Source organism: Prionailurus viverrinus, chromosome C1 (genome assembly GCF_022837055.1).
Source record: "Prionailurus viverrinus isolate Anna chromosome C1, UM_Priviv_1.0, whole genome shotgun sequence".
Lineage (NCBI taxonomy): Eukaryota > Metazoa > Chordata > Mammalia > Carnivora > Felidae > Prionailurus > Prionailurus viverrinus.
The window spans coordinates 142,412,144-142,425,580 of NC_062568.1; the positions used below are offsets into that span (position 1 = coordinate 142,412,144).

General features: G+C 37.5%; 1 protein-coding gene across 25 annotated transcripts in view; it reads left to right on the top strand.

Moving 5' to 3' along the window:
- The window catches only part of DDAH1 (dimethylarginine dimethylaminohydrolase 1), a 244,319-nt gene that overhangs the window by 197,301 nt on the left and 33,581 nt on the right, over positions 1-13,437 (top strand). For all 25 annotated transcript variants that reach the window (XM_047869776.1, XM_047869782.1, XM_047869793.1 and 22 more), the window contains one exon: positions 6,865-6,964. In XM_047869776.1, the coding sequence (XP_047725732.1) occupies positions 6,871-6,964 (94 nt within the window). In that variant the 5' untranslated portion in view covers positions 6,865-6,870. The remainder of the gene's footprint in view (positions 1-6,864; positions 6,965-13,437) is intronic.

The window sequence follows — 13,437 nt, forward strand, 5'->3', positions numbered from 1 at the left end:
GAAGTAGTGGTTCTCAAAATTCATTAGTTTATATATATGCTTAGGAAAACAAAATTTAGGATAGGATCTTTAAACCAAACCTAAGTTCACATTGCTGCAATTTGTAGCCTGTCCCTCCTACCCCCGTTCCTCCAGCATGTCTGAGTTCACATTTTTGTTCATACAAATAGAGTAAACATAATCTGTTTTTTTTTTAATGTTTAGTTATTTATTTTGAGAGAGAAAGAGAGCAGGAGAGAGGCAGAGAAAGAGAGACAGAGAGACAGAGAATCCCAAACAGGCTCCACAATGCGGGGCTCAAACCTGTGAACCGTGAGATCATGACCTGAGCTGAAACCAAGAGTTGGACGCTTAACGGACTGAGCCACCCAGACACCCTGAACATAATCTGTTTTGTTTTTTTTTTTAATCTTTTCTTTTTTTTTTTTTGAAATTTTTAACGTTTATTTATTATTGAGAGACAGAGAGACAGAACATGAGCATGGGAGGGGCAGAGAGAGGAGGAGATACAGAATCCGAAGCAGGCTCCAGGCTCTGAGCTGTCAGCACAGAGCCTGATGCGGGGCTCGAACTCACAAACTGCGAGATCGTGACCTGAGTTGAAGTCAGACACTTAACCAACTGAGCCACCCAGGCGCCCCCATAATCTGTTTTTAAGAGTATTATAAATGCTTACAATGTCTTCTAATATTTATTTTTGTCTGACTGCATAGTAGATATACAAATTATCTTATTAGTGACAAGTTGTATAGGAGAGAAGAACACAAACTGCAGAGTAAAGTTCTCTAAATTCATATCTCAGCTCTGCTGCTGTAAGACCTTGGTCAAGTCACCTACCGTGCTTCTGCTTCCTTGTCTCTAAAACAGATAATTCTTGTACGACTTTTATTGGGTTATGAGGGTTAGATTATTAAAGATGAATTCTTAAGATAGTGTCTGATACAGGAAGACTATACAAATGTTTGCTTTTATCATTGCTAAGTAAATTCCTCCTAAGAGTTTTGTCCTAAAATTATAGCAGAGGATTCCAATATGTTTTTATTTAGGAATTTTTCAGACTCAGTCATTTAGTATGTTATGCCTCTCTCTGATCTTTTTTTTTTTTTTTTTTTTTTTTTTTGGTAGTTCTGGTTAGTTTTAGTAATTTAATTAGCACACGTGGGAAAGTTAAGGAATAAACCACTGAACAAACCTCAGGCATCCCAAAGTTGAAGGGTGGTAATTAATATGCAGGCTGTCATTGGTGAACATTCCTGATGTGGTTTATACATTCTGTTCATATTACTTAGTGTTTTAATTGTACTGCACCTTAGCATTCTAAGACCCTAGTATACAGAAATGTCACCCATCTCTGAAATGAAGAGGTCATTGAATCTGGATCCTCTTAAATAGGATCTTGTAATACCAAGTGGACTTGAGTGTACAAAGTTGGAAAACAGAAGGCATGAGCTTCATTTCTGATGTGGGCTGTGCTTTGTGTGGAGGCTTCGGGAAAATCATAATCACACAGTGCAGTGAATAGGAACACAAAACAGGAGCATGGGCTCAGAAAGCTTGACTCAGCAAGTCAGTCAACTTCCTTTAGCCTTAGTTTACTCATATGTAAAATGGGTATACTGATGCCTGCCCTTACTTCCTTTTCAAGTTAATGTGAGCATCACAACAAATATTTCATTTTATTATCACTATATATTCATAAGGTATATCTGCTCTGCTGGCTTGTTAACTTCCCAGGAACAGGGACTATGGTTTGGTGTTTAAATATTTGTAGCCGGGTTAAAAAAAAAAAAAAAGTTGGCATCTACTAAAAGTTTGCTGAACTGAAATGTTGACTAACTGAGAAAAGATATATAAAAGTATGACAGAGACTTGAGGTATTGTTATAAAATCAGCCAAATGTACACTAGTCCAAGTGGCCACAGGATCAAAGATGTGCTGATTGACAAAGAACATTAAAGTGGCATAAACAAATGGAATGTGACCTTTTGAGTGTGACCAGGGACAACACAGTGTAACTTTGATGTATCAACAAGTTTCAAGCCAGCTGTGCCTTGACATGATAGAGGCATCACATCAGCTTCTTGAGTGGCTTCCTCAGCATTATCTATGACTACCAACAAAGCTATGTTGCTGCTATTCAGCTCTTAAGAGCTAGATAAGAGTGTGAATAGGATGACAGTGTAATTTTAAAGCTCTTATAATACGATGAGTACTTGGAACATTGAAATGGGCACTGAAAACCTAGTGGTGATAGCACAGCTCCTAGCACATGGCAGGTCTGGGGGGAACAGAGTTATGTTGGCCACAGACAAGCCAATGCCAGTGTCCTCATTCGTGGTCATAACATCTGGCACCCCACTGAGCAGAGCAGCTAAAGGAAAGCAGCTTGGCAGACAGGTCGGTGCAGACTCTTAATGGGACTGCAGCACAAAACTGTTCATCAGGCCTTGTGAGCACATTCACCACATCCAAATGGAAGATATGAAACATCAGAGTGGTCATTGTTGAAAATAGGCAACAAAAGCAACTTTGGACAGGGCCAACGTGAAAATATTGGCATCTACGTAAAGAATACTGAACTAATGACAGTGCTCTTACAAGCTATTGGGAGTATAAATTCCCAATAAAATGTGTAAGGTTTTATAATTATTTTAGTATTTTGTATTTGGGGGAAATTTTGCAAGAAGAGTTGGGATCAAATGGTATGTTTGTATCTTTTATTTCTTTTTGAAAGGTGGCCAGAATCCAAACCAAGCACTGAGTTAATTTAGGGCAAAACAATAACATTAGCAGCTACTGGTTTTGACCACAGTGTGCCAGGCAGTGTATATTAGCTTATTTGTTACATAATTCCTGTTAGAGTGGAAGCACTATCCAATTTGCGGATTAGAAAACTGAGGCTCAGGAAGTATAATTCGTCCCAAGTTGCATACCTAATAAGTGGTAGAGCCTGAGTTCAAATCCCCAGTTCTTTCCATTCACCATGAGAACCCAAAAGGAGTAAGATGAGAAGACAGGAAGATGATGTAAACATGAAGGACACATGAGGGAACAGAAATGAGGGCCATGAAAGAAGGTAAGAGAGTAGAACACAAAGGGTAAGAAAGGGGACCAGGCATTGAGAAGGAGTGGGAGTTCTTTCGATTGAGTCCTTTAGAGTGGTCATGTCTTCAGGAACTGTCATCATTCTGTATCATCTTGGCTGATGCCCCTTTGAGTCCTGTGGGACAGCTTAGCAGACAGGTCCACTTACCGCCTTATCTAGTACATCCAGCAGGGCGGTTTTAAAGCAGAGATTAGACAAGAAAGCTACCACATAGCCTGACAGCTTCCAGGAGCTGGAAAGAAATTAAACTGGAATGATTCAAATTTAAATGTGTCTTCAGTGTATGTGCTCTAACTTTACGTTGGCTTTGCAGAAAACACGTGCCGTTTTAATTCACTGGAAATCAGGTGGAATCTGTCATGGGGTGAAACATAAGAAATCTGTCCAAATGTAAGAAAAAGCAACAGCTTCCTTTTGTGCATCAGCTTCATAGTACAAGTATGTGTCACTCGGTCCACATAAGCTGATATTCACCAAAATAATAAAATTCGCATCTAATAGTCATTGAGCAATTCTAGTGTGCCCAGCGCGTTACATGTATTTAATCATCAGGAGGAGCCTAGGGGATTGGTACTATTCTGACCAACCACCCATTTTAAAGATGAGAAAACTGAGGATCAAAAATTAAACAAGCTATCACTGGCTAATAAGTAGCTGAGCTGGGATTTGAATTGCAGGCCCTTGATCATAACACTACACTATGAAGTGCCTGTGACTTGTGTCACCCCATGATGACATGAGTACTCCAAAAAAAGAGAGAGAGAAGGAAAGGGAGGCAGAGAGGGCACTAAGAAAAGAAGGAGAAGATAATGACCTCAAAACTAGTACCAGCTCTGAGGAAGACATGTGGGTTGGATGGTTGGAAGCCGTAGAGGTGATCTGAACCTCTCTGTGGTCAGAGAAGGAATCTATAGTGAAGCAAAGGGTAGGAGGAGCCAAAGGGGGGCAAGAAGAAATGGGAGTACAAAGTAAAAGAATGAAACCAAGTACACGCAGAGTGTGAAGGGGAGGAAGAAAGTTCTTGTAAATCTTTGGAGTATGAAAATAATGTAGTTAGATTTTAAATTAAAGTTGTTTCTCTGATTTACCCTTTTATTTCCAATTTCATGGGTGAAAATGACCTATTCAGCTCAACCTTTAGAATTAATACTGTTTGTCTGACAGTTTCTCTGCACCCTGAGTAACACTAAGTTCCACCCTGCAAGGTTAGCATCTCAGTAAAAGGTGGGTGTGCTGTTTAGTTGGGTTTTTTTTTTTTTTCCTCCTGAAAGTTGATTAAGTCAACATTAACCATGGCTATGTAACCACAGAATGGGCAGTTTCTTTGAAGGCTCATGGTTTGGATCTTTTCCTGCAAAACTTCCCACTTCTATAGCTATATTTAGTGTGCTAACTGCCTGAATAACTGGCTTGCTATGGGTCCCTGTGTCACGGCAATACTGGGCCTTGTTTGCCTCCAAGTTTGTTTTGTGGAACCATGATGTTTGCAGTTCTCAGTCGACAGCCTCTGGGTTCAGCCTCTCATTTCTTCTCCAGAAACTTCGCTGGAGTTAGCATTGCTGATTTGATGCCATATGGCTCTATGATTCTCAGAACCATTTACTTAATATTTAATAAATTTTTAAACTTGTCCATACCCTTAACTTTGAAAGTAATATGATATCATCAATGTTTGTATCCTGACGACTTTGTTTATATAGATGTGACTGAATATTTAAGGAGAAAAAAATAAAGTACTGGCCTTGCGCAAAAGCCAGTTTTCTCATGTTGGTGCAGCTGTTTTAACTTTTAAGAAACCACAAGCATTTTATCCTCTAAAACTTTAATTTGAAAGACACAGGACTTTTAAAGAAATACAGTGTTTCTGAAACTGATATATATTAGCCTCCCTACTTCTGTTCTCTTTAAACTCTTAAGAATTGAATAAAGTTCCTGAGTTGATATTACATATACATTTTTCAGAAAAATACATGTAATTGCTGTATTCCTAGTAATCTTTGAAATGTTAAGTTATAGTAGAAGCAGTAGCATCATAAGAGAGACAAAATGTAACAATAGCTGCTTCATTCTCTTGACCTCTCTTCAAGCCCAGAGAATTTTCCATAGACCCAAAGGGAGATGCCAAAAGGAAACAGTTGTGTGTTTTCTTGGGTTCACTGTAGCCCAGCAAGCCCTGGTAATTGTTATTTGGCTTCTTTTTTTATGCTACAGCAATGATTCTCCTTCCTGTTACATAGAAAAACCTATTCTCCTGTTAAAAGAGAACACTAGATGTGTTTGTTACAACATTAAGACCGTTTGTCCATGGAAATAATTTTTTATTGTTCTGAGTCACTCTGGTTTGTGGAATTTTTACGTGAGTTCCAGCACAGGGATGAGATGATATATTTATTTTAATTTGTATCCTCTTTTTTTCTTGACTGCATGAATGTCAGGCTTGTTGTCAGAATATCCCCATATTTTTATTACTTTAGAAGTTACACTGCTGTAGTTGTGTCTCCTAAATTCTTCATTGACAATTCACTCTGTGTCCTGGGCATGCTGAATTTTGGCAGGACTACCTGCTTCTCTCAGTGTCATGGGATCTCTTGTTTTTCCATTAGCCCCATTCATGTTGTCTCGACATATGTCTTTACCATGTCAAAGGTTATACAGACCTTCAGAAATACTTGAATTGTTTTGTTGAGTGGTGGCTGGGTGACTCAGCTGGTTAAGCATCCGACTCTTGATTTCAGCTCAAGTCATTATCTCACGGTTCATGGGTTCAAGCCCCAGGTCCGGCTCTGTGCTGACAGCAGGGAGCCTGTTTGGGATTCTCTGTCTCCCTCTCTCTCTGCCCCTCCTCCACTCATTCTCTCTCTCTCTCTCTCTCTCTCTCTCTCTCTCTCTCTGTCTCTGTCTCTCAAAGAAGTAAACATTTTCTAAAAATTGTTGAGCAGCTGGAAAGACTTGAATTAAACTGTGAACTTCAAAGGGCATTTGTTATGCCTTAATTTTTTTTTCTTGCATTAAAATAAACCTCACCTAGAAGTATTCCCTAACTCAGCTCAGAATATCTCTGCTTTAAACTATACCCTGGAATCATAGAAAGCCCCTAAAATTCATTTTCAACTATTCTTTGGTTTGATTGCAATTATTGTATGTGTTAATCACCTCTAGGAACATAGGTTAAATTTAACTAACAGTTCAGATTTACAGAGTAGTCTTAGATGTTCTGACATTTTAGAAAATATTTGAATAGAAAATAATGACTATCCTGTGGGCTGAGATTTCAAGTTACTGGTTATTGTCATTAATATTTCTTCCATATATTACTCTGTGTGTATGCAATTCTGACTGACTTACTAACTGACTAACTGACTGACTTAAGATTTAAAATTAAATCTTGTACTTTCTGGCAAGAATTTGAGGATTGGGTGTTGCCTTCTACCTTTTTTGACTCATATGTCCTAACTAGTCGGCCTCCAAAAGAAAAAGGGGCTATAATACTGACGTGAGCATAGACTAGACAGAGACAAATTGGACAATTTCTAATAGATAATTTCTTCTCTTACAATAATTTCTCTTACAATAGATAATTTCTTCTCTTTGGTCATGGCTGGTCCAAACTATACTACCTATATTCATATATTCGCAAGGGTTTATGTGTGTGAGTGCGTGCACACGGGAGCATGATTCAGCATTCATAAGTTTTAGGTGATTTGTTTTCTTGTCAGAAAATGGTAGAATATTAATCTGAATCACTTTATTTTCAACAGGTTGACATGATGAAAGAAGCGTTAGAAAAACTTCAGCTCAATCTAGTAGAGATGAAAGATGAAAACGCAACCTTAGATGGTGGAGATGTCTTATTCACAGGTATTCTAGTCCTTACTTTCTCCTATCCAAAACTATTTCTGATACCTGGCTTGTATTCACTTGTTTAACTATAGGGTTTTTTTTAATTACCAAAGTAAAAATGCCAAATGCAGAGAAGCTGGAACATACAGGAAAGCACAAAAGAGAAAAAAAAAAACCAAAAATGACCTTTCATCCAACATTTGGGTGTATGTCCTTTTAGGACCTTTATATGCATGTAATATTTGCATATTTTTTACAAAAATGTTATCAGGGTGTACCTATCACTTCATAGGTTGCATCTACTACATTCTACAGGGTGCATTGTTTTGCATTGTGATATAATATCTGGTTTGTATTTAAAAGATTCTTAATTCAAGATGTGTCATTTACACATAATTTTCTTCCTGGACAGCAAGATGAATTTAAGTAATTTTCAGTGTAAATTGATTTGGCTTCAGTGCCAGATGAATAATAGCAGAACTCAGCCAAGTATAAACAGCTAATACTATTATTGATCTAACTAGAATCAGTTTTTATAGTGGGTATAATATGGCTGCTAAAAAAAACAGTAATTGTAGCATTTAATCTTTCTAACTCTTTTATGATCGTGTTATTGTTTTGCAAAAGTCATGTGCTAAAATTTGGATCCCCAGATTGATTCTACTTAAACTGACAATTTGTAACTTATAGTGAGAGTTTACTTTCACTTGAATGTCAGAGAATAAATACCTGTTTCACGGATGGATCCCTACCAGCAAGGACTGGTTCCTTGGGAATGTAGCCCAGGTGCCCCACTGAAAGCATGAAGTTTCTCAGAAGTCTAAGGTTTTAGCTGGTACGAATTTTATTTATTTTTTTTTAAAGACTTTTTTTTTTAATTTTTTTTTAACATTTATTTATTTTTGAGACAGAGAGAGATAGAGCATGAATGGGGGAGGGGCAGAGAGAGAGGGAGACACAGAATCGGAAGCAGGCTCCAGGCTCTGAGCCATCAGCCCAGAGCCTGACGCAGGGCTCAAACTCACGGACCGTGAGATCGTGACCTGGCTGAAGTCGGACGCTCAACCGACTGAGCCACCCAGGCGCCCCAGCTGATATGAATTTTATATTGAACCCCTTGTATATAGGCCAAATATAGCCATCTTCATTTTAATGCAAAGATAATATTTTGTATTACATTTTGATACAATGAATTTTCTTGGAGAAGAGCTATTTATCCTGTGACATTTGAGGAGTTCTTTGCTCAGTGTCACATACCTTTAGGTGGAGCCACTGTGTTGCTGAGCTCCAGGGGGCACCTTTCTTATCACAAGCTTATGCATAGTACCCCCTGGAGTTGTGCACTGCACAACCTGTGCTACCACTGCCTCTGGGGCATTGTACGTACACCCATTGAGCCATAAGAATACAGAAAAGGGGGTCAAGGAGGCCTACGCCACATTCTCAGCCCTGGCCATGTCTGAGCAGACTCAGGCATTCTTTCGAATCTGCCTAGTAAGTTCCCCTGAGAATATTCTTTGTGCCTCCCATTGACGGCACTTTCATTCTTTTTGGCAGCACAGAACAGCCTGTTTCTCTTAGAAAATAGGCTTTTGTGAGCAGCTAGATGTGTAAATCACACTTCTTACAATAAAACTCTTCTTTACCAGAACACAGCCATATAATAAATAATGTGTAAGCAGGTACTGATAATATTTGAAGTATGCTTTAAAACAAGCTGTGCTCACAGCCACCTAGTTATCTCACCAGCTGAACTGAACAGATTCCCTGAAATTTTCTCAGTGTAATGGCACAGTTTATGCCCAGAACCTCTTCCTCTGGTCAGAGGTCTTTCCACAGCATTTCAACCTTAACGTTTTTGCCCCAACTTCTAATTAAGCACCTAAGCATCGAGGCTTGCCTCTATCACTATCTGTAAGCACTTTTTTTGGTAACATTCAATCCTTAAGTTAATATCTTGAAAGTTATTTTATTCAAAACTGAGATCCTGTTGGGATATTAGATCTTTATCTGCTTGGCACCTCATTTACACCTGATGTCTGGTCCTGCCTTCTATTTCCTACCTCTCAATTAGTTTTTCCTTTTTTAAATTGTGGTAAAATATATATAACATGAAATTTGGCATTTTAAACATTTTTTTAAGTTTCTTTATTTATTTTGAGAGAGAGCATGAGCAAGAGAAGGGCAGAGAGAGGGACAGAGAGTGAGAGAATCCCAAGCAGGCCCTGTGCTGCCAGCACAGAGCCCGACCTCACAAACCATGAGATCATGACTTGAGCTGAAACCAAGAGTCGGACACTTAGCTGACTGAGCCACCCAGGTGCCCTTCAATTTTTGGATTCAGCAGAGTCAGGTAGCACTTTCCACATTTTCTGGGTCCTCTTCCTTCTGTAACTCAGAGTTTCATTAACAATTGATTGGAGGGTACCTGGGTGACACTTGATTTCAGCTCAGGTCATGACCCCAGGGTTCCAGGATGGAGCCCTGTGTCAGTCTCCATGCTGGTGTGGAGCCTGCTTGGCATTCCCCCTGCCCCCTCTCTCTCCCTCTCTCTCTCTTTCTCTCTCTCTCTCTCTCTCTCTCTCTGTCTCTGTCTCTGTCTCTGTGCCCCTCTTCCCTGCACACGCTCTCTCTCTCTCTCTCTCTCTTTCAAATAAAAATTAAAGAAAAAAACAAGGAACTAAAAAACAAACCAAAAAAACCCCACAACTGATCAAGAAATGACAGAAGGAAAGCAGCTTTCCCACTCCAGTTCTGCTGAGAATCTTGTCAGTCAATCGAGCAGCTACTGGAAGAAATTATTTCAATCCTATTTCTCTTAAATAATCATGAACCTACCTCTACTTTTATTTTTCTATTTTTATGGAATATGGAGCAACTAAAGAAGAGTTATAAATGTTTATGTACAACTTAAAGACTAATGATAAAATGAGCACCCGGTGCCTGCCACCTGGCTTAAGAAATTGCCAGGACCATAGGAACCCCACTCCTCCTCTCTTTTTTTTTTCCTCTTTGTTTTGCTTGTCTTACAGGTTTGTATGATTAGAGTCCTACTATAGGAACTATTCTGTGATTTGTGTGTTTTTGATTCAACTTGGTGTGTGTAGCTAGTGTCTTCACTGCTATATGGTATGCCATGGAAAAACTACACCACGATGAATTTATTCATTTTACTGCTGATGTATATTTGAGTGTTTTCCAGTTTTTGTCTGTTGTCTTCAGTGCTGCTATGTACATTCTTGTGTGTGTCTCCTGGGAATGTGTATAAGAGTTTCTCTCAAGTAAACAACTAGAAATGGAGTTTCAGGTGATAAACTTTTTACTCCAGTGAAATGTGTGTGATTTTTTTTCTTGCATCTACTGATGTGATTAATTGCACTAATTAATTTTCTGATATTGGTTAGTCTTGCATCCCTGGGGTAAAGTCAAACTCCATTGTGATATATTCTCTTTTTACTACAATGTTGGATTTAGTTTGTTAATTTTTTTTTTCAAGACTTTTGTTTCTGTGACCTGTAATTTTTCTTGCTTGCTATCTTTGTCTGGCTTTGGTAAAAGAGTTGTCTTAACCTCACAACATGTATTGGGAATATTTCCTATGTTTCCGTTCCCTAGATTCAGTACTATTTGAATTGTTCATTCCTTGAACTTTGGTAGAACTTACCTAGAAACAGGCCCTAGTTTTCTCTGTCGGGAGATTTTAAACTGATTTAGTTCCTCAAATGATTGCATGACTGTTGAGGGTTTTCTGAGTCAGTTTTCGAGAGTTCTGTTTTCTAATACTTTGTTTTTATCTAACTTCTCAAAATGTGGGGTATAAACTTATTCATATCTTCTTACTATCTGTTTTAAGCTTCATAGCACTATAGCTATGTCCCCTTTTCATTCATAATGTTTATTTGTGCCTTCTCTTTTTTCTTTTGTGTCTGAGATCTGTTGATTTCATTAATCTTTTCAAAGAACCAATTTGGGGTTTTGTTGAATCCTCTTTCTTGTATATTTCTTTTTCTCTTCCTGTTTCTATCTTTAATTCCTTCCTTCAAATTTCTTTGTTTTTATTCTGTTCTTTCTTTCTTATATTTCAAGCTAGAACTTTGTCTCTTTAATTTTGAAACTTTTCTCATCTTTAATGCAAGTAGTTAAAGCTGTTGTAACTTTCAAGTAACTTTCAAGTACTGCTTTAGTGGAATCCTTCCTGTTTTTATATATATTTGCTATCATTAAGTTTTAAATGTTTTCTGATTTCCATTACGATTTATTCTTTGACTCATTTGTGTTCTTTAAAAAACGTATCCATCATTATTGCAAGTTGCAGGGACACCCACCTCATTACCCTGATAGTTCATAAGGGAAGGAAAGATTCAGGCATTTAGCTGTGTTTCATTTATGCATTCTATTTCAAGTAAACCAAATACTTGGGTAAGAAAGTTTTTCTTTTTAGAATTCTAGCCCATAAATGTAGATTCCTAATAAACTAATGGATCTGTGTAATGATGGTCACACGATGTTAAAACCTTTATATGAGAGCTTGACAGAGAACTTTATAATGTAGGAATCAGGGTGACATTTATCAAGCAGAGAATTTTTTGTTGGCCTTTCCAAAATACCACTGGAACACACAGATTATTCTAGTATCACTGAAAACGTGGCAGTCAGTCATGTGCCTCATGATGTGCTGCAATAGTGCAGCCCCACCTCAGAAGTAGTCCTATCCAAAAAAAATCTTTTGAACAAGGACCTAATTAAGCATCTACATGAAACTATCAGTTTACTGAAAATACAAAGGATAAAGGAACATTTTCATGTTAGATGATACACGAGGAAGCAACCAGCCGAATCCAGGCTGTAGGATCATCAATAGGACAAATGACCTGGCTTCTTCTGTAAAAGAATAAGGTGAGAGGGTGAGTTGATACAGAAAAAAAGATGACATAAGAAACGTAACGACAACAACAAATTTTTTTTTTTAATCTTGCAGTTCTAGAAGTTATTACTTACATCAGAAAGGCCATTTAGGGGATATAGTCTACCATACTGCTAGAAACAGAAGTCCAACTTACTTTTTAAAGAGACAAGTTTGCTTTTCTTTGTACTTTGCTACCTTAGTCTTTTAAAATAGAAATAGTATGCAAGCCCCATTATAAATTTGTTTAAATTTGCTTAATCCGTTAGATGTTTTTCCTAAAAATTGTGTATAAATCTAATTTATAAATCTATTTTTGTCTTAAAAGAATTAAAGAAATTTGCTTTTTAAATTTCAGCTGACTTTTTTAGTAAAGTGAGTAATACTTTTGTCAAATAAAAGACCCTTTCCCTTAGTTAAGTTTTGATCTGTATGTAGTGAGTTTTCTCAAGGGACAACATAAACATACCATTACAAAAACAAACAAACAAACCAAAAAATACATGTCAGTATACCACCAAGGAATCTTCCCATCTTCCAACAGAATAAGCCATTAACTTGTCATAACATCATTTGACCTATGTCATTTACCTATTTTATAAGGACATCATGAGGATTAAAGTTGTAACATTATAAAGTCTATCAAGCAATTCTTTTTACATGGTTTCTCTTCTTATACTTTACCCTAATGTTCTGGATCAAACTATATACTGATTTCAATTTGAATATTTTTTCACATATTATGTATAATTCTTTTTCAAAGTATTCAGGGAGATTAAAAACCCCCACAATTATATATTGCCTAATGCAATCTACTATAATTGTTTGCTTGCCTCTAAGTTGGAGACCATTTTTATTTAGGGTTTTGCCTTCTGAGAAGAATATTTATGGAATTTCAGAAAAGCCAAATAAGTAGAACGTTCCATTCTCCTAAACTGTAGTACTTTGTAGATAGGCATTTTGATTTGAAACGAAAGATAAAAGTTTTAAGGACATCTCTTAGAAGTCAGACCTGAAGACCAGTCAGCCCTAAACTTGCTTTACCCAGATAGTTTCTTCAGCCTTTACATCATCATTATAAGACAGGGAATCCGACTTCATCACAAATGCCTAGAATTATTAATTGGGGGTGGGGGGAGGAGAAGGAAGCATTCCTCACATGCCATTGCTATTACTTAATTTTTTATTACACATTAATATGTTTAATTCTATTATTTCCTAAGTGAAAATTTTATTCTTTTGTTGTGGTAAAATATACATAATATAAAATGTGCCATTTAGCTATTTTTAAGTGGACAGCTCAGAGACATTAAGTACATCCACACTGTGTTGCAACCATCACCACCATCCATCTCCAGCACTTTTTCACCTTCCCAGACTGGAACTTCATAGCCGTTAAACACTGACTTCCTAGTTCCTCCTCCCCTCAACTTCTGGCAGCCACTGTTCTACTTTCCACATCTGTGAATTTGAAAAAGGTTTTTCTAAGGACAATATGGGTTTGCAAGCATAATTCGTTCTGGAAACATGCTTATAATCCAAAGCACTTGTATATCAAAGGGAATTTCGAGAACCATTGGCTCAGTTG